Source organism: Piliocolobus tephrosceles, chromosome 5, assembly GCF_002776525.5.
Source record: "Piliocolobus tephrosceles isolate RC106 chromosome 5, ASM277652v3, whole genome shotgun sequence".
NCBI lineage: Eukaryota > Metazoa > Chordata > Mammalia > Primates > Cercopithecidae > Piliocolobus > Piliocolobus tephrosceles.
Genome location: NC_045438.1, coordinates 65,028,540 through 65,050,578, shown reverse-complemented (window position 1 = coordinate 65,050,578; position 22,039 = coordinate 65,028,540). Strand labels below are relative to the sequence as shown.

The 22,039-nt window shown below is 49.2% G+C and overlaps 1 protein-coding gene across 1 annotated transcript in view; it reads right to left on the bottom strand.

The window, feature by feature from the left end:
- Nucleotides 1–19,849, bottom strand: part of BEND3 (BEN domain containing 3) — a 61,959-nt gene extending 42,110 nt beyond the window's left edge. The window contains exons 1-3 of the mRNA XM_031935572.1: nucleotides 19,425–19,849; nucleotides 2,871–2,918; nucleotides 2,172–2,374 (exon numbers count right to left, since the gene is read on the bottom strand). Coding sequence (XP_031791432.1) covers nucleotides 2,172–2,374; nucleotides 2,871–2,907 — 240 coding nt within the window. The 5' untranslated portion in view covers nucleotides 2,908–2,918; nucleotides 19,425–19,849. The remainder of the gene's footprint in view (nucleotides 1–2,171; nucleotides 2,375–2,870; nucleotides 2,919–19,424) is intronic.
- Nucleotides 19,850–22,039: the final 2,190 nt, after the last annotated feature.

Sequence of the window (22,039 nt, the reverse complement as noted above, 5' to 3'; positions counted from 1 at the left end):
TTTTTTTTTTGTATTTTTAGTAGAGACAGGGTTTCACTGTGTTAGCCAGGATGGTCTCGAGCTCCTGACCTTGTGATCCACCCACCTGGGCCTCTCAAAGTGCTGGGATTACAGGCGTGAGCCACCGCGCCAGGCCGCCTTCTCTTTTCTTAAGGCTTACCCTCAGGGGAACTATTTAACGTGAGCTAAACCTGCAGGGGTTTTATCAGAGCCTAACTGACAGGAAGGGAGATACCCAACTCTAGCTCCAGCCTTCTACCTGGAGGAAAAGAAACACCTAACATCAGCCCACTTGACTCATCCTGTCCCACTTAAGGGAGGAACAGAGGAACAAAGAAATCCAAGTGAAGTTCACAGTCCAGAGATCCAGGGCTGCTAAAAGACTGAGACCTGGCCAGGTGCATGCTGGTAATACCAGCACCCCAGGAGGCTGAGGCAGGCAGATCACGAGGTCAAGAGATGGGAGACCATCCTGGCCAACATGGTGAAACCCTCTCTCTACTAAAAATACAAAAACTACCTGTGCATGGTGGCGCGCACTTGTAGTCCTAGCTACTTGGGAGGCTGAGGCAGGAGAATCGCTTGAACCTGGGAGGTGGAGGTTGCAGTGAGCCAAGATCATATCACTGCACTCCAGCCTGGAGACAGAGCAAGACTCCGTCTAAAAAAAAAAAAAAAACACGGAGACCAAATCCAGGACTGGAGAATGCTGCTCTCTCCCTTCCTTCCTCTCCTCCAACATTACTGAAGGACTATTCACAGGAGTTCCTTGTACTCAGGATACCATGTCTGCTTATTAAGAAAAAACTGGCTGGGCACGGTGGCTCTTGCCTGTAATCCCAGCACTTTGGGAGGCCAAGGCGGGCAGATCACCTAAGGTCAGGAGTTCCAAGACCAGCTTGGCCAACATGGAGAAACCCCGTCTCTACTAAAAATACAAAATTAGCCGGGCGCGGTGGCTCAAGCCTGTAATCCCAGCACTTTGGGAGGCCGAGACGGGCGGATCACGAGGTCAGGAGATCGAGACCATCCTGGCTAACACGGTGAAACCCCGTCTCTACGAAAAATACAAAAACTAGCCGGGCGAGGTGGCGGGCGCCTGTAGTCCCAGCTACTCCGGAGGCTGAGGCAGGAGAATGGCGTAAACCCGGGAGGCAGAGCTTGCAGTGAGCTGAGATCCGGCCACTGCACTCCAGTCCGGGCGACAGAGCGAGACTCCGCCTCAAAAAATAAATAAATAAATAAATAAAAATACAAAATTAGCTGGGCGCGGTGGCACATGCCTATAATCTCAGCTTCTCGGGAGGCTGAGGCAGGAGAATCACTTAAACCCAGGAGGCAGAGGTTGCAGTGAGCTGAGACCGTGCCACTGTACTCCAGCCTGGGCAAGAAGAGCAAAACTCCATCTCAAAAAACAAAACAAAACAAAACAAAACAAAAACCCAACAAACCTATCACTCAATGTTGCATGATGTGGAATGCAGGTCCTCACTATAAACATGTACATTTAAATCTTGGTTAAAATCTTAGTCTCATCATTATGCAGATTAAAGCCTAACCAAATCCCTAAAACATATAACTTCCCAATTTGTTTGGATCTGCCCTAACATCCAACGGGAGAATTAAAACAAACCAATTAAACAAAGAGTTAGCCGTGCACTATGGCTCACACCTGTAATTCCAGCACTTTGGGAGGCCAAGTCAGGAGGATCACTCGAGGCCAGCAGTTCAGATCAGCCTGGGCAACACAGTGAGATCCAGTCTCCATTTAAATAAATGAATGATCGATTTAATTTAGGTAAAGACCTGACCTCCAGCTAATGCCCCACTTTTGCAAGAATCAGCTACTATGTCAAGTGTGGTAGGCTTACGTTAACCGTCCTCCCTATCAGCAAGCTCCTGCTTTCCCCCACAAAGCACAGCAAAATAACGCAAAAGCAGCTGCAATGTGAAGGCTCCCTTTACCCACTAGGAATCCAAACACAAACAAGAATTCCAGTTAAAGACAGACAGCTTCGAGAAACTGAAGCCAGAGATGGGACAGCTTAAATGAAACCTTCCCATGCCCAAGGGTTCAGCAGTTGCTGGGATGCCAAAAGAAGAGGGAGATTCAGCATGGAATCAGAGAGGGTTAGAGCCCAAGCAAAGAGTGACAGTGGCCGGGCCCTCACCTCGGGGATCAGCCGCCTCCTCTTCACGCCGGGGACACAGTCTAGCAGGCCATCGCTGACCAGCTGCTTTCGTTTGCTGGAGTCCTGCAGGGCAGCAAGGACGCTGTCCACAGAGTGCTTCTCCGAAGTCCTGGAATTCACGGAGCAGTCCAGAGCAGCATCTTCGGCCTCTGTCTCCACTTTCACAGTGATACTTTTTAGAACTGTGTTAGAGAAGAAATAGGGCTCAGTGGGAAAAACCAGGGCCGCTCAGAAATCAGCAGGGTTCTCCGAGCAGCAGGGTGTCTGTGGGCCGCTCTCTGACACCAGCGTTCAGATAATGATGTCTAGTCATAACAAACCTGCGCTTTCCAACAATGCAATCTTTATCTCACCGCGCTAGTGCTATACAATAAAGCCATGTTCCAAGAGCATTTAGTCCAAATTGGTTTAAACATATTTTTGGGGAGGGAAGGCAGTGGAAGGAGAGAACTAAAATATTATCTTTTTGTGCTTTAAAAAAGTAACTTTTAAAAAGAGACACAAGGTGCTTATAACAAGTGTGTGGGTGGAGGGGGATGGGAACCGGGTAACAAGTGTGAGGGTGGAGGGGACTTTTCACTATATAACTTTGTCTATTTTTGGACCATGTGAATGTATGACCCTAATCAAAAGTATTCAGTTAAAAACATTTTCTAAAAAGAGCATTTTTTTTTTTACCTTCTTCTACATCTTCGGTGAATTCAGTTGAGTTCATCTTCTATTCCACTAAATAAAAAGACAAAGACAATGTATTGACTTATTGCTTGATTTATTTCTTAATTTTCTCTACCCACAGAAAATCCTCTTACCCTCCCAAGCCCGGCTCTAGGTAACAGAGCAGCACAGCACTGTGGAAGCATGTGTCCTCCTAATCTTGTCTGCAGACACTCAGGAGCTGCCAGACCTTGTGCATCCCTGCTGGGAGCTCTTCTCCAAGACTTTATGTGAGCAGAACATGTCTTATAGCATGCACTGACAGCCACTTACTAAGACATGGGAACATGACATGAACAAATCAAGTCTTAAAAAAGACCCCAATTTTAATTATCTCTTTTAAGTCCATGCTTATTAATTCCAGCCACAAAACAAAGAAGCTGAAGGATGGGGGTTATGGATCCTGAAATCTTAGGCCTTCAGGTCATCAAGAGAACTGTGCTGCTCATGACATGAAGGTGGCTACTAGCCACAACTGGCTACTGAGGACTCAAAATGTGGCTAGTCCAAGGGAGATGTGCTGCAAGTATAAAATACATACCAAATCTCAGACTTAGCTTAATAACAGAAATGCAAAATATCTCACTAATAATTCTTTTTTGTTTTTTAGAGGAAAGGTCTCACTCTTGTTACCCTGGCTGGAGTGCAGTAGCACTATATCGCTCATTGCAGCCTCTGATTCCTGGCTTCAAGCAATCCTCCAGCTTCAGCCTCTGGAATGGCTAGCACTACAGGGATCACATGCCGCCACACACAGCTAATTTAAGGACATTTTTTGTAGAGATGGGGTTTCACTATATTGACCAGGCTGATCTTGAACTCCTCAAGCGATCCTTCCACCTTGGCCTCCCAAAGTGCTGGGATTACACATGTGAGCCACTGTGCCCAGACCTAATAATTGTTTTATATTGATTACATGTTGATATAATATTTTGGACTTACTGGGCTAAACACAATACTTTATTTCATTTATTTATTTATGAAACAGTCTTGCTCTGTCACCAGGCTGGAGTGCAGTGGCACGATCTTGACTCACTGCAACCTCCGCCTCCTGGGTTCAAGTGATTCTCCTGCCTCAGCCTCCCAGGTAGCTGGGACTACAGGCACGCGCCACTATGCCCAGCTAATTTTTTGTATATTTAGGAGAGATGGGGTTTCACCATGTTGGCCAGGATGGTCTTGATCTCTCTGACCTTGTGATCCACCCACCTCAGCCTCTCAAAGTGCTAGGATTACAGGTGTGAGCCACCGTGCCTGGCCAATACAATACTGTATTAAAACTAATTTTATCTGCTTTTTAAAACGTGGCTACTAGAAAATTTAAAATTACATATGTGGGTCACATTATATTTCTTAGTAGATAGTGTTAGTATAGCCCTTCCTTCAGAAGCAACAAAGAGAAAAAGGTGCTGTGGATTTTTTTGGTTTGTTTTTTTGAGATAGTCTCGCTCTGTTGCCCAGGCTGGAGTGCAGTGGCGTGATCTCGGCTCACTGCAACCTCCGCCTCCCAGGTTCAAGTGCTTCTCCTGCCTCAACCTCCCAAGTAGATGGGACTACAGGCGCATGCCACCGCTCCCAGCAAATTTTTTGTATTTTTAGGAGAGACGGGGTTTCATCATGTTAGCCAGGATGGTCTCAGTCTCCTGACCTCGTGATCCGCCCACCTCAGCCTCCCAAAGTGCTGGGATTTGAGGTGTGAGCCACTGCACCCAGCGGTGCTGTGGTTTTTTAAGTGTAGGGCTTTGGAGCTCCACAGTCTGGTCCAAACAGACCAGGTGAGGGAATTAAGCAAGAAAGGGGGACAGTGCTTTGTTCCAGGCTGCAGGATCTGAAGCAGAACCTGCCCCTGCTCCCACTGCCCCAACTGGAATGGAACTGATACCATGAGGCAAAGTACCACTAAAACAAAACAAACAAAATTATCACTAAGTCTTTGAGATCCCCTGAATACCATGACAGCATGTACATAAATAGTACAAGATACAAAGGTAGTAACATTTGGAGAAGAATATACATTGCAACCTTTAATCTTGACACTGGGGAGTTGTGATCCCCACAACTGATTAAGCTGACTACAAACACAGAGTTCTCATTTTGGTTGAGGATGACTGGAGAGCAGGACCAAGAAGTATCTCTTAAGAAATTTCTGGCCGGGAATGGTGGCTCATGCCTGTAATCCCAGCACTTTGGGAGGCCAAGGTGGGCGGATCACCTGGGGTCAGAAGTTCAACATCAGCCTGACCAACATGGTGAAATCCCATCTCTACTAAAAATACAAAAATTAGCTAGGCACAGCGGCGCACGCCTATAGTCCCAGCTACTTGGGAGGCTGAGGCAGGAGAATTGCTTGAACCCGAGAGGCAGAGGTTACAGTGAGCCCAGATCGCGCCACTATACTCCAGCCTGGGCAACTGAGTGACTCTGTCTCAAAAAAAAAAAAAAAAGAAAGAAAGAAACTCTGTAAAGCCATCTAAAATGTTCAGTGAAACATTCAAGGAGTAGCCACAGAATGGTGCATGTTTGACGTACAGTACCTGTTTTAGACGGGTGAATGGGGCGGGGATGGCAGCAAGAGGGAGAGTGTGTCTGGGTCATCCATGAGCACAATCATCACTGCAAAGGTTACTAATAATGGCAACACATACAGTGCTTGTGACGTGAAGCACTATTCTCAGTGCAAGAACAGTGCACAACAGTGCAAGACAGGCACAATTCTTTTCATCCCTGTATTGCTAATTTTCAGAGGAATGAGAAAAGCAAAATGAGATTTATTTGAAACTGAAAATAATTCCTACTCACCAAGCCATCTCCTACCTGAAAAAACATTACATAAGTGTGATATTGATAGAAAACAAATAATAAGTCAACTTCAAGGGTCTGAGAACTATTTTACCAGAGGCACATTTTAGTGGAAATTTTTATATTTTTCCACTGTATTTAAAGGAACTATACCTCGCTTTGGATCACCATCATCTGAGCTGGGTGTCTCTGAGCGGCTAGGAAGGCTGGACAATGCCAGGCAGAAATTCAAGACCAGATTCCCAGCCTGGTAGGAGGTCTCTCAAGGAAACACACTGCAGGTCACCTGAATGCCCCTGCCCTTGGAAACTGCCATGGTCACATAACCCATTCCTGCCAATCAAGGGGAGTTCTGAGATACAGAACAGATGGGGAGAAACAATGGCTGTCAGAGATGGGCATACTGTACAAAACAAATTACATTTGGCAAGGCAGAGAGGGAGGGGACGGCGGTTGGTTTATCTGGGGAGGAAAAGGGTCACAGTGAAAGAAAAATTGCAAAGAGTCAAAGATTGTGGTAAGCGGAAAGCATTAAAAGGTTGGGCAAATACTAGAACAAAACAAAACAGGCGTCAATGAAAGAACGCAGCAGACAGGGCCACGGGTGGTGAGAAGGGCAGTATATTTATCTGCCATTATATTCGCCCAACCATGTGTCTCTGGCAGGCCCATCACATAGGAAGCAGTGCAGGGCGGGAGTCCAGGCTGCCGCATGGAGCCTTCTGGGAAGGTGGCGTGGCGAGCAGAAAGCCTACTTTCTGTTTTTTCATTTTTCCTTGTTTCCAGTGGGGTTGGAAGGAGGCTATTTTCTGAACCACCACCATGTGACCCTACAGCAGGCAATTTGGCCTCTGAATTCTGAGCCCCTAGAAAGTGATGAAGGAAGAGCACAATCTCAGCCACCTGCGGTGGGCAGAGACCGCAGAGGGCTCATGCAGCTGAGGTGGGAGGACGGGGTGCTGGTGCGGCTGCCTGGGCATTCAAGACACCAAGTGCCTGTGCTTTGGAAAACACTTCCGTGTCCATTTATAGACTAGTGACAGATGCTAGGTTAGCCCAGAAGTAGCCCAGAACACAGCATGGTGGGCCCCTTCCCTCCAGGCTAGCAAATCAGCCTCCCTTATTAAGAAGCTGGGGAATTTCCCATTTGCAAGGCCTGGAAACCTCGCACCTGCCCCTGGCTTGCACAGTGGGAGTGAGGTGAGCATCCCCTGTAACATCTGCAGCCCACCAACTTCACGCCAGGCACTGGGCTGTGTGCCTGTGCCTCATCCTGAGCTATTTTAGTTCCAATTTCAACAAATAGAGAAACCCAGGACAGGTAACTCCTCCAGTGTCACATCGCTGGGTGGCAGAACCTGGATTCAAATCCAGTCTTTCTGTGCCTTCCCTCAGCCAGCCAGGGAGGAAATAATAGAGTCTTCACTCTTTTGTTAAGCTTCTTCTGATGAACCATGGGCCTGTTTCCAGACTTGAGTCCCTCTATCCAACAGCACCAGGAAACCAAGTCTCCTTCTGCCTCCCTTAGGACTCTGGAAAGCCAGTCTGCTCCAAGGGTAGAACAGACTCCACCCCACAATACAGAAAAGCTTCTACGAGAGAGACGTGTAGCTACTCCCTTCATCCCCAGCTGCCGCAGGGACAGCACATCAACAACATCACAGCTGGGCAGAAAGGGGATGGGGAGCACACTACCTCCATTTCCTGGTCACCTGCCCAGATGAGGGTCACAAGCTCTGCTCCTCCTGGGTGGACACCCAGCACCCAGATGCCTAGCATGCCACAGACATTCCTCTCGCCTGCCTGACTACAGGCTATGTAGGCGCTGCCACAACTACCCAACTACAGCAGCACCTGCCTCCTAAAGGCTGCTGTGAGCATTCCCTTTGCCTCCTGGACTCTGGAGAACTTCTCATTCTGACATTCTCTCACTTTCAAAACGCTCTCATGCCTCCCACCACAAACCTCAAATTATGGGACAGTCAACACATCTGCACGTTCCCCCAAAATCAACTTTCTCCCCAAGGGATGTCTGTTCTACGTCCCTCAGACAGCTGAGCTAAGCCTAGGAAAAAATAAAAAGAGGCCAGGCACGGTGTCTCACACCTGTAATCTCAGCACTTTGGGAGGCCAAGGCGGGTGGATCACCCGAGGATGGGAATTGAAGACCAGCCTGGCCAACACGGAGAAACCACATCCCTACTAAAAATACAAAATTAGCTGGGCGTGGTGGCGCATGCCTGTAATCCCAGTTACTCAGGAGGCTGAGGCAGGAGAATCGCTTGAACCCGGGAGGCCTGGGCAATAAGAGCAAAACTCCGTCTCAAAAAAAAAAAGAAAGAAAGAAAAAGAAAAACAGAAAGGAAAAAGAGAAGGCCGGGTGCAGTGGCTCACATCTGTAATCCCAGCACTTTGGGAAGCCAAGGCAGGTGGATCACGAGGTCAGGAGATCCAGAACATCCTGGCTAACACAGTGAAACCTGTCTCTACTTTAAAAAAAAAAAAAAAATTAGCGGGGTGTGGTGGCAGGTGCCAGTAGTCCCAGCTACTCGGGAGGCTGAGGCAGGAGAATGGCGTGGACCCAGGAGGCGGAGCTTGCAGTAAGCTGAGATCGCACCACTGCACTCCAGCCTGGGCAACAGAGTAAGACTCTGTCTCAAAAAAAAAAAAAAAAAAAAAAAGAAAGAAAAGAAAAAAACAAAAAAGAAAGAAGAAAAAGGAAAAAGAGAGAAGCCCTGACCAAGCCAAGGAAAAGTTTAAACAAAAGAAGGAGACGTGTGTCCATGAGACCCATGCAGCTTGCAGCTGCCTGGAGTTAAAATGCCACAGGTTTCAAGACGTGAGAGAGCAACTCCCAAACAAGACCAATCTCTGGTGGTTAATTTAATAAGTGAAAATGCTTCTGTGTTTTTCTTAAACAAATAGCCTAGGAAGCCCCAGGCAAAATGACTGTCATTGGTACAAAAAGGTTTTAAATGTTGCAGAGCTCACAGGAATATATACATAATTTTATTTAAATGCCTACTAGTCTCTGTCCTGCAGAGAGAGACAGGCACTGTTCAATCTTCCATCAGGGCACATGGGTGAGGAAAGATCAGAAGGTCATCAGAAAAGCCTTCAGTTTACAAAAAGCACAAAAAGGAGGATAATCCCAAATGTTCAGAAATAACAAGATGCTTTAGCCACTCAAATATCAAATTACAATGGATAAGTTGTTTAAATTGGCTACATAAATCCAGTAACTTGCAGGGCTTAGGGCTACTTCTATGCTTCATGCTGCAATCCGGATGAATCTGAATCCTGACTACCAGCATGCACTTGCCTTGACTGGAAGGACACTGAGGAGGGAAGAAAGGCTGTGAAGAAAGGCAAGGAAAAGGCAGAGAAGTGAGAACCATTCACTGCTGCTTACGAAGAATCACAAAGAGACGGAAAAGCTGGAAAGAGTTACACATTACAGGACACTTCACCTTTTTAGAGTTCATTTTAAGAGGGAAGACACATTATGTGGCTTTTCCCCATTTTTTATCAGGTAATATAGTCATGTCTTAGTATCCTCAGGGGGTTGGTTCCAAGACTCCCAATGACACCCAAATCCGCAGATATTCAAGTTCCTGATTAAAAAAAAATAGTGTAATATTTGCATGTAACCTATGTACATCCTCCAGTATACTTTAAATCATCTCCAGATTACTTATAATAATACAGTGTAAGTGGTATGTAAATAGTGGTTATATTGTATAGCTTTTTCTTGGTGTAATTTTTTATTGGTTTTTCTTTTGGATTTTTTTTTTTTTTAAGATGGGTTCTGTCACCTAGGCTGGAGTGCAGTGGTATGATCGTGGCTTATTATAGCCTTAACCTCCTGGGCTCAAGCCATCCTCCCACCTCAGCCTCCCAAGTAGCTGGGACCATAGGCATGTGCCACCACACACGGCTAATTTTTTATTTTGTAGAGACAGGCCTCCCTGCGTTGCCCAAACTGCTCTCAAACTCTGGGGCTCAAGCAATTAACCCACCTCGACCTCCCAAAGTGCTGGGATTAGAGGCGTGAGCCACTGTGTCCAGCTCCAGCTTCTGGAATATTTTCTACCTGCAGTTGGATGAACCTGTAGATGTGGCGTGGCCGGCTGTACATCCACACAGAAAAATCAGCAAGCACAAAAGGATATTAGGTTAAATAGTCCCCTGTCGGCTGGGTGCAGTGGCTCACACCTGTAATCCCAGCACTTTGGGAGGCCGAGCCAGGCGGATCATGAGGTCAAGAGATGGAGACCATCCTGGCCAACATGGTGAAACCCCATCTCTACTAAAAATACAAAAATTAGCTGGGCATGGAGACACCCGCCTGTAGTCCCAGCTACTCAGGAGGCTGAGGCAGGAGAATCGCTTGAACCTGGGAGGCGAAGGTTGCAGTGAGCTGAGATCACGCTACTGCACTCCAATCTGGGCGGCAGAGAAAGACTCCGTCACAAAAAAGAAAAAAAAAGAGAGAACTGGGATGGGAGATGACATGGTCATCTAAGCAGGGGGGAGTTGATCAGGATCACTGGCCTTTTCCCTGCCAAGTCCATAGATTTCCAAAAGGACATTCTCTAGTGCACCCACAGGTGGTTGGGAGTGGCCCGGGGTACCTTTCTATCGTTCTTTGAACAGTCGGTTGCTGTGGAGAGAGCAGACAGACCTGGTCTTTTGTGACAGCAGTGTAAGCCTAATCAGAGCTGCCAGAGGCCTGCGGGCCGGGGAGTCACACAGGACAAGCGGCAGGCCCAGAAATGGGAAGTACTTGGGCTTCCTGCAACCTGGAGGTTCAAATTCCAGCCAGCTGACTCCGGATTTTACCCTGCTAGATCAGAGATGTCCTCGCCACTGGGCTGAGGTGCCAGTCCGGGAAGACCTGGCCCCAGCAGCCCTGACCTCATGTCACTCAGGGGCAAATACCCGTTGCCCCTAAGAGCTGTTTCCAGATGTAAACTGAAGCAAACTCTCACTACCGGAAGATTCCCTAGAGAATGTGGGCCCCAGAACAGGAATGTGATTGGCATCTGAGACAATGGGGATGGTGGCTGTGTGGCCCCTACCACACACAGAAGGTAAAGTGGAGAGAATATGCTCAGCATTAACAAAACAAACTCAAGGATTTAAAAAATTTAACCAAGACCTAAACCTTACTTCAGTCTTTTCACAACTGCCATATGTCTGATTTGATTTCAAGGAACCTCTCTGCTACAGGTGACACTGACTTCTAAAAATTAAACCTAGAAGACGGCGACGGTAGTTAGTATTCGTGTGGCGCAGGCTCCGCATTCTAAATGTTATGTATGTCAACGCACACAGTCCCCACAAGCACTGCTTCTTGTGCAGGTAGGGAACGGGGTGGGGGGGGGGGGCGCAGTACATTTGTGCCGGCCGAAGGATGCTGCCAAGACCAAGGAGCAGGAAGGGCCTTCCCGGCATAAGAGCTTCATTCCAGCCTTCCAAGGAAGCTGGGACTGAGGAATGGGCCATGATCTCCCGGCTTTCTTTCCCGCTTCCTGCTAACTGTGAGGGGGGTGCAGGTGCATGAGCAAGTCAATTAGCCAGATGGGCCAGCCTGTGACCAAGGCAGGAACTAGTGCAGGTGACCCCCCTAAAAATAGAATTGTCCACTAAACTTTGGTCAGATGGAACTGCATGAAACCCTGGCTTTTAATCCAGGTTTTTTTTTTTTTTTTCCCAGAGATGGGGGTCTTGCTCTGTTACCCAGGCAGAGTGCAGTAGTATGATCAGAGCTCACTGTAGCCTTGAACTCCTGTGCTCCAGCTCCTGTAATAGGAGCTGGACACATCTACCTCACCTCATCAAGTTTTTGTGAAAATTACAAAGGAGAAAGTGTCTGACACATAGCACTGAATGTTATCTATTATAAAGCTGCTTCTTTTTTTTTTTTTTTTTTTTTTTTTTTAGGAAAAGACATTTAAAGTGCATTTTATTTTTTTATTTTTTCAAGACAAAGTCTCATTCTGTCACCCAGGCTGGAGTGCAGTGGCACGATCTCGGCTCACTGCAAGCTTTGCCTCCTGGGTTCCTCCTGCCTCAGCCTCCCAAGTAGCTGGGATTACAGGCATGCGCCACCATGCCTGATTAATTCCTGTATTTTCAGTAAAGACAGGGTTTTACCATGTTGGCCAGGCTGGCCTTGAACTCCTGGCCTCAAGTGATCCACCCGCCTCGGCCTCCCAAAGTTCTGGGATTACAGGTGTGAGCCACCCCACCCAGCCTAAAGTATATTTTAATAGTGAATTTTTAAGAACTGCAAATTAAATAAAATGGCTAAAAGATTAAAAAGGTTTAGCAACTTTTCTTTCCAATGAAACATAGAAACTGGAGGGAGGGGGATGAAACCAAATAAAACGCTCTCCCTGAGGACAGGAAGAATGTTCCCATGCCATCTACTTTGGTGCCGTGGGTCTCTGGGTTCACAGGACCAGCTGGGAGCCTCGAGGCTCTCAGGACCCAGCCCCCTTGGCAGTGGCATCCTGCCCAAGGGATTTGCAGGACATGTTCGCAATTTGTTTTTATTTTTAGGCACATCTGCAAATGCAGTTTGAAAAATACCAGTCCTCATAAAACCAGGGCAATTTTCCCCTGAGTTTTTCTAAAGCTGTAATTGTAGCTGCCTTCCTTATTCAGTCAGAGCACAACCTCATCTTTCAGCATGCAGCCAAGCACAGCCGCACAACCCTGCCTGAGCGCCTATGATTTGGTGTCTTAATCTTTGGTCACTTGCGTCTTCTGAGTCTTGAGTAAATGTGCCATCTTCCCCAGCTAAGAAGTTCCACTTACGTTCTCCCGAACCTCATGGAGGGCTACCTTCTCACATGGCTCACAGGAGACTCTGCTTATTAACCTTGGTATGCAGAAGCTGAGGCTCCAGGTGGAAGGAGGGTCTGCACGTTCCAGCATCCAACCATGTGACCGACTACACAACAGTGACTAATTTTCCTAGGAGGTATAAGCTGAGTTTCCGCTGCACTTCCCATTTTTTCAAGTGTTTTATCTTGTGATCACACAAGCTAATTAGGGTTTACTGCACCCCCAATCCTAAGCAAGCCTCGGTCCTTCCCTTTGTCAGCTCCACGCTCAAACCAACAGCCCGGGACATACAAGAAAAGGCCAGCAAATAACTTATTCAACTGAGCAATCAATGCTCTGATACTGATGCAACTATGTTTCACTAGTCAGAGATAACTGAAAATCAGACAAAAGGAGAGGTGGTCACAGGTAGAAAAAAAAATTAAGAGGGCTGATTGATTTGAGACGGAATCTCTGTTGCCCAAGCTGGAGTGCAGCGGTGCGACCTCGGCTCTCTGCAACTCTGCATCCTGGGTTCAAGCAATTCTCCTGTCTCAGCCTCCCGAGTAGCTGGGAATACAGGCATATGCCACCACACCTGGTTAATTTTTGTATTTTTCAGTAGAGATGGGGTTTCAGCCATGTTGGCCAGGCTGGTCTCGAACTCCTGGCCTCAAGAGATCCAGCCACTTCAGCCTCCCAAAGTGCGGGATTACAGGTATGAGCCACCACACAAAGCAAAAAGGGCTGACTTTAAATACAGGTTTCAACTTGGATTAAAAGTTATGGGGGGAGAGGTGGGGATTTGGGCATGGTGGCTTATGCCTGTAATCCCATCACTTTGGGAGGCTGAGGTTGAGAGATCAGCCTGGCCAACATGACAAAACCCTGTCTCTACTAAAAACACAAAAATTAGCTGAGTATGGTGGTGCGGGCCTGTAATCTCAGCTATTTAGGAGGCTGAGGCAGGAGAATCCTCGAACCTGGGAGGTGGAGGGTCCAGTGAGCAGAGATAGCGCCACTGCACTCCAGCCTGGGTGACAGAGCAAGACTGTCTCAAAAAAAAAAAAAAAAGAAAAGAAAAAAAAAATTGAGGTGGGGCAGGCATAGCAGCTCACACCTGTAATCTCAGCCAAAGGCAGGTGGAACACTTGACTCCAGGAGTTTGAGACCAGCCTGGGCAATATGGTGAATCCCATCTCTATAAAAAAACACAAAAAACTGCTGGCACGGTGGCTCACGACTATAGCCCCAGCACTATGGGAGGCCGACGAGGGCGTATCACTTGCGGTCAGGAGTTCGAGACCAGCCTGGCCAACATGGTGAAACCCGACATGTCTCTATTAAAAATACAAAAATTAGCCAGGTGCAGTGGCGAACACCTGACATCCCAGCTACTAGGGAGGCTGAGGCAGGAGAATTGCTTGAACCCGGGAGGCGGTGGTTGCAGTGAGCTGGGATCATGCCATTGCACTACACCCTGGGCAACAAGGGCAAAACTCTGTCTCAAAAAAATTAGCCAGATGTGGTGGCACAGGCCTGTAGTTCCAGCCACCTGGGAGGCTGACGTGGAAGGATCATTTGAGCCCAGGAGGCTGAAGCTGCAGTGAGCTGTGATTGTGCCACTGCACTCCATCCTGGGTGACAGAGTGAGACCCTGACTCAAAAAAAAAAGGAAGCTGGGCACAGTGGTGTGCACCCATAGTCCCAGCTATTCAAGAGGCTCAGGCGGAAGCATTGCTTGAGCCTAGGAGTTCAGGATCAGCCTGGTCAACACAGCCAGACCCTGTCTTACAAAAAAATGGAGGGACAGCATGGTATCAGGTGACCTGCTGAGAAAACTTCAGCTCTAAAACAACAGTTTGTAGAAGTGGTTTTCATATGAAATTTACAGATTAACATGCCAAGCATTCACTGCCACTCTTAAAACAGCCCCTCTCATGTTTAACACTCTGAAGGCTGACACTGGCGTGGAGAACTCTTAGTTTGGCATGTGTGGGGAACTTGCAGCAGCTAATCCCAGAAACCACAAGAGCTCTGGGTTGAAACAATGATGCAAGAAATACTGATGTAGGCCGGGCGCCGTGGCTCAAGCCTGTAATCCCAGCACTTTGGGAGGCCAAGACGGGCGGATCACGAGGTCAGGAGATCGAGACCATCCTGGCTAACACGGTGAAACCCCATCTCTACTAAAAATACAAAAAACTAGCCGGGCGAGGTGGCCGGTGCCTGTAGTCCCAGCTACTCGGGAGGCTGAGGCAGGAGAATGGCGTAAACCCAGGAGGCGGAGCTTGCAGTGAGCTGAGATCGCACCACTGCACTCCAGTCTGGGCGACAGAGCGAGACTCCGTCTCAAAAAAAATAAAATAAAATAAAATAAAAAATAAAAAAAATAAAAAGAAATACTGATGTATCAGAAGCAGAGGAAGAGCATTATCAAATTTGGAGAAGGAAAGAGACTGTCAGAGCAAGGTGATACAAAGCACCAAAAAAATCAGTTTTTAGCACATTTTTGTGGGTGTGACTTTATTTCTTTTTCTTTTCTTTTTGAGACAGAGTCTTGCTCTGTCACCCAGGCTGGAGTGCAGTATGGCACAATGTCGGCTCACTGCAGCCTCCTCCTCCCGGGTTCAAGCGATTTTCCTGTTTCAGCCTCCTAATCCTGGAGTAGGTAGGATTACCCACCACCACACCTGGCTAATTTATGTATTTTTAGTAGAGACGGGGTTTCACCATGTTGGCCAGGCTGGTCTGGAACTCCTGATATCAGGTGATCCACCTGTCTCGGCCTCCCAAAGTGCTGGGATTACAGGTGTGAGCCACTGTGCCCAGATATTTAAGTTTCATTTTAAAAATTTATCCCAGTCAGGCGGTGGCTCACACCTGCAAGTCCAGCACTTTGGGAGGCAGACACATGTAGATCACTTGAGCTCAGGAGTTCGAGACCAGCCTGGCCAACATGGTGAAACCCCGTATCTACTAAACACATAAATAATTAGCCAGGTGTGGTGGCGCATACCTGTGGTCCCAGCTACTTGAGAGGCTGAGGTGGGAGGATCGCTTGAGCCTGGGAGTCAGTGGTTGCAATGGGTCGAGACTGTGCCACTGCACTCCAGGTTGGGTGAAAGAGAGAGAACCTGCCTCAAAAATTCCCAGAGTAAAATTGACTCTTTGGGAGTGTATCGTTCTATGAAAGATAACACATGTAGGCTAGGCGTGGTGGCCCAAGCCTGTAATCTCAGCACTTTGGGAGGCCGAGGTGGGCAGATCACCTAAGGTCAGGAGTTTGAGACCAGCCTGGCCAACATGGTGAAACCCCATCTCTACTAAAAATACAAAAATTAGCCGGGTATGGTAGTGCATGCCTGTGATCCCAGTTACTTGGGAGGGTGAAGCAGGAGAATCACTCGAACCCAGGAGGCGGAGGATGCACTGAGCTGAGGTTGTGCCACTGCATTCTAGCCTGGGTGACACAGCGAGACTCAATCTCAGATAAAAAAAAAAAGAGAGAAAGATAACACATGTACACATCCCTATAAACACCACTAAAAGGATACAGAATAGGTTTCTTATTCCAAAGATTAATTCTACAATTAATTCCCCAAGCTTACCTTAGTCAATGATGGGAACAATGCAATTAGGTTAGCAACCAAAATCTATCACTTAACACCCAAATTAGACGGGTGTGGTGGCACGCACCTGTAATCCCAGTTACTTGGGAGGCTGAGGCAGGAGAATCACTTGAACCCAGGAGACAGAGGTTGTGGTGAGCCAAGATCGTGCCACTGCACTCCAGCCTGGGCAACAGAGTGAGACTCTGTCTCAAAAAAAAATAAATAAATAAGCACCAGGAAAACACTACATCCCAGCCTCCCATATACAAACACCACATTATTTTTGCTGGTTGACTAGCGGACATTCACACTTAATGTTTCTACGTTATACAATTTGAGGTATTTAAACTTTTCATCATGGTGTCAGTACAATTCATACAAACATGCTGTTTAGTTTCTCATTGCTTCCAGGGGCTTTCTAGGTAGTGCTAAAAAGTAGCAGGTGAGACATTAATATAGGATATTTTCACCTAATCAAACCTGTGTCAGGACTCACTCCAATTTTTCTCTTTGTAATTAATATTAGACATTCTGCTATGCTTTTGCTCACACAGGGGTGCTTAGGAGCCAAGAAAGTACCCAAAGGGAGAGGATGTAAAGAAAATGTGTCAATATGGCACCTTTTAATTGTTGTGATGCCGTCTCGTCTGCCAGTTCCTAACTTGCTGGGCATGGGGAAGGTGGGTGGAATCACATAAAACTTTGTTATATTAGTTCTTCAGCAAGAAGATGGCATCGCCGGTAACAAAAAGAAAAAAAAAAAAGGCTGGGTACGGTGGCCCACGGCTGTAATCCCAGCACTTTGGAAGGCTGAGGCTGGTGAATGACCTGAGATTGGGAGTTCGAGACTAGCCTGACCAACATGGAGAAATCCCGTCTCTACTAAAACTATAAAACTAGCCCGGCGTGGTGGTGCGTGCCTGTAATCCCAGTTACTTGGGAGGCTGAGGCAGGAGAATCACTTGAACCCAGGAGGCGTAAGTTGCGGTGAGCCGAGATTGTGCCATTACACTTCAGCCTGGGCAACAAGTGTGAAACTCTGTCTCAAGGGAAAAAAAAAAAAAAGCCTGGTGTGGTGGCTCACGCCTGTAATCCCAACACTTTGGGAGGCCAAGGCGAGCAGATCATGAGGTCAGGAGATAGAGACTATCCTGGCTAACACGGTGAAACCCCGTCTCTACCAAAAATACAGAAAATTAGCCAGGCATGGTGGCACACGCCTGTAGTCCCAGCTACTTGGGAGGCTGTGGCAGGAGAATCCCTTGAACCCCGGAGGTGGAGGTTGCAGTGAGCCAAGATTACACCACTGCATTCCAGCCTGGCGACAGGGCGAGACTCCTCTCAAAAAAAAAAAAAAAAACATGTTCCCGCCGGGCACGGTGGCTGATGCCTGTGATCCCAACACTTTGGGAGCTCAGGCAGGCAGATCACCCGACGTCAGGAAACCAGCCTGGGCAACATGGTGAAACTCCGTCTCTACCACAAATATAAAAATTAGCAAGGCATGATGGCACATGGCCTGTAATCCCAGCTACTCGGTAGGCTGAGGCAGGAAAATCGCTTGAACCCTGGAGGCGGACGTTGCAGTGAGCTGAGATAGAGCCACTGCACTCCAGCCCGGGTGACAGAGCGAGACTTAGTCTCAAAAACAAACAAACAAAAACTCATTTTCCATGAGAGGAGATTTTTGTGACAGATTTCAAGGGCCACACAGACACCAGCTAACCCAGCAGCAACTGGCTGCTCTGGCTCCACCTTTCTTCTAGAATCCAAAAGGCTCTCTCCATTCATTTAGGAAATATGCACTGAGCGCCTACTGTTATGAGACACTGGGTTAGAGGCTGGGGATGTGAAACTGTGAGGGAGATAAAAAATCTTGCACAAGTCCCAGTACCGAGGGAAGCTTGACAGGCTCTTGTGGTATAAAGCCAAAATCTAGGGATGAATGGTTTTAAAAAAAGTGAAAAACGGACTCCAAGTGTGGAAGTGGGGAGCGAGTAACAACAGCACGTCCTCCGTCCCGGCCATTTATATACCTGGCTAGCCTGAAGGACTCACTTCCTTACCTCAGTTTCCTGCAACCGTAGCTTTCTGGCACTATGCCACGGTGCCCTGTGGCATGTTTAATATTTGTATTTAACCATTCAAAAGTTACTTTAAGGAGAGGAATTGCACATTTCCAACTCTAGTGAGTAACCTTGTTCCTCCCGGCCCTCTTGTCGAATTAGCCTTTACGCGCAGAATTCTTCCAGGTAGACCACCTGAGCAATCAACAAAACTTTTATCTCTGTAAAAACACCTTGTTTAAAATATCTACATAGGGAGACGTAGGAACACAAGCACACAAGGGCCTCCAAATCGGTGGTGCACACCTCACGGATAAGACGAGGGCAAAGCATGCGTGGGAAACCACGTTTATCATAAAGGGAAAGGGGCGGTCACGAGGAGCCACGAGAGCCCCGGGCTTTAGCTTTGCGGCCGGCCGGCCAGGCCTCGCGCCAGCCCGGGTGCACACCCAAGGCGCCGGGCCCGCCTCCAGCTCCCGGGCAGCGGGAACCGCGAACCGCCGTGGAACTGCCGGGAAGGGAGCGCTGCGCCCCCTGGCGGCGGGGCCCATCCCTCCGCTCCCGGCCGCCGCCGCCGCGGGCCGGCCTCACTCCATTTGCAGCCTCCGGAGGCTTCGTTCCTCCGAGCGGCGGCTCCCCCGGCCTCCCGCTCGCCGCCCGGCATCTCCCTCCAGTCCCCGCCCCCTGCTCCAGCTCCGACACCCCCTTCCACACGCCGAGCAGTGCCCCGCCACAGCCCCGCCGAGCGCCAGCGCCAAGCTGCCGCGAGCCCGGCAGAGCCTTCCGGCCGCCCCCGCCGCTCCATCGCGGCGCCCGGCGGGGGTGCGGGGCCGGCGCGCGGCGCGAGTGGGGCGGGCGGCGGCGGCGGCGCGGACGGTTCCACCGCGCGAACCCCCCGTCCCCGCGCGGCGCGCGTGCTCCCCGGAACGCCATGGAGTCGCCGCGTTCCGAGCGGGCACAAAGGGGCGCGCAGCACAATGGGCGCGGCGAGCCCGTGGGCGCCTGGCGCCCGCTCCGGTGGCTCGGCCCGCGCGGGGGTGGGCGCTACTACCGGCGGGCGCGCAAGAGCAGCCCCCCTCCGCGTCCCCTCCCCTGCTCCCGCCCCCACCCCGGCATGGATGTTGCAGCCACTCTCCCGGCCGCTCGCCCCGGAGCCGCCAACGCTGCCGCCGCCGCGCGGCCGGCTTGATCCGCCCCGCACTTACCTGGGACGCGAGTTCTGTACTTTGCCGGGCGGGCCCGCGCCGAGTTTGGGCGCCACGTGGGGGGAGGGCGCGGGGCCGGGGAGTGGGGGCCGCGCGCGGAGGGCCTGGCCGGGGCGGCCCGGGGAGGCGCTGGGGGCGGCGGGCGGGCGAGCGCCGTGTATTTTCCCCTCTCTTTGTGTGTGTCCGTGCGCTGCGCTCTCGCGTGACGTGACGGGACTCCGTGTGTCATTTCCGCACAAGGACACAGGAGCCCCCGCTGCAGTGGAACCACAACCCCTCCGCCCCCACCCCCGGCCCGCCCCTCCCCCTCAGCGGGGCACACGCGGGACCGGCGGCGGCGGCGCTCGGGTGTGAACGGCCGCGGCGGGGAGCTCGGGCGCGCACTCCGGGGACCCAGGCGGCCCGGCGCGCTCGGCGGGCGCAGTCGCTCCACGTGGGCCCACGCTGGCTGCCCGGGGCGGGGGCGGCGGCCGCGCACCCACGGCGCGGCGGGCGGGCGCCGCGAACAATGTCCCTTGTACCCATGTGTCCTCCCACCGCGAGTCCGTCCTCGGAAACGTGGTTTCTCAGACCCGAGAGTTTGACCCCAAACGCCTCTTTTTCTACTTTTTTGCCCCTTGCGGGACGGCGACTGCGCGGAGCTTCTCCCGCCTCGCGCCCACGCCTCTCCCGCATTTTTGGCTTTTGGGCCGCAGCCCAGGCCCCCGAAGCCGGTCTTCCCGCGCCGCGACCGGCACAAAGACCTTGGGGTGCGAGGGCCCGGGTGGCTTCTGCGGCCCCGCGGGGCGGCATGGAGTCCGGCGGGACGCGGGAGAGCGACCCTGGCGCTGGGAAAAGCTGGCTCTGGCCACTCCCCCTGCACGGTGGCCGCCCTCTGTTATGAGCCTGGGAGCTAAAATCTTGCCTGCTACTTGCAACCCGAAGTTCTGGGGGGTGAGGCTGCGGAGCGAGAGCTTCGGAAGCGCCCGCGCTCACAGACACACACCCCACAAACACAAACCCACGGGCTGTCTGCGCCGAGCGCCTAAAAATAGAAAAACACGAGTCACCAACTCAATAAAGGCTCATTCTGTCTACTCCTAACTCTTGGACTGTAGATTCCCAGTTGATAAATATGAAATCTACCCCTCGGGTATTTTCTCAAGTCTCAGTGGCTGGGTGGGGGGAGGGGGAGGTGCTGGGTGAGAGTCAGGGAAGCCCAATTCAACAGTTTAGCCACGTTTGTATTTTAGGCAAACAATGAGAATGTAAATTTAAGAAAAATCCTTTAATTTGCCGATCAAAGAAAGTATAAAAAGAAAAATGCAAATGATCCCATCTGCTGCTCACAGCTGACTGGTTGCAAGGGAGGACCATGTGGCACGGCCCTGCGCGGGCAGTGAATAGGTAGAATAGATTTTTTAAAGAAGGCATATGTTGGCTCCTTGCTGCCCAGTCGCGGCGAGGGTTTGAATTAACGTATAGTTTGGGATTACCGTACCCTCCTCCAGACCACTCCAATTGGGAATTTAGTAATTATGCAAGTTCCTCCCCTTCGGGCTTGAAATCAAAAGGCACAGGGTTAAGTTTGAGGAACTACGTGGAACATTCTCGAGCTGTATTTGGATTGCTGGTTTAGAGAAGTCAGTACTAATTGCTATGCAAAATTAAGCCAGCAGCCTGAAAAACCAAGCCCTGCATCCAGGGGGTGCTTTTATACAAGAATCTATACGTGCTCAGTGTCATTCAAAACAGGATGATGAAAAGAATGGGGCCGAGATAGCAGCCCTTCAAATTCAAAAGACTTAGGTCGTCCTATCTACATTTAAAATAGGGCGGAGGGAGGCAGGGAGGAGGACCGCTTGAGGGAGAATGGTTAATTTATACATTCTCAGAAGACTGAGGGGAGGCACTTCGATTTCTGCAGGGAACTTGACTTTTACACTTGCACATTAAATAACACGTACGGCACAGTACATCGCTTGACTTAGTTAACAGATACACCAGTTTTATTCTCACCTTCAATTTAATGTGACAGTTATAATTAGAGTTTTTAAAGTAGAAGTTGCATTTCATTAGTTCTGTTTTCTAGGATTTCCCAGTAGAAGAGTTAGGAATAGTTAAGCAGCACTTAAGCACATTTTGCATTTAAACCACTTTGCTGTGGTGCTTTAAGAATGTAAAACGACCTTGTTAAATTTTTGGAAAGAGGACTAGATGAAATGTATGTAGTGAGGGGATATATATTTAACCAATCTTTCACAGTGACTCAGGTTTTTAAGTTTTTAAGGAGAAATTAATAAAACAGTAGAAATTAACATTTCTCTGTTCATATTGCTTGAAACAAAAGATTTCTGTCAGTAATCATTGTACTCATGCAGTTGACTTTTCAAAACAACTTTTAGGAAACTCAGACTGACCTTGAATATTATTGTAAAAGTATGTATCTTATATTTGCATAAATGGATCTATCTACTTAACAAAGTAAGTGGCTTGTTTCAAGTAAGTTTTTAATAGAAGTAGAAGTCATTGCTATCCAAGAAAGGAAATCACCTACCTTCAAATGGTTTTCTATGTGGTTTTCTTTTTTATATGGAGAAGGAAAATAATGCATAAAGGTGAAAAGTGTATTGGAA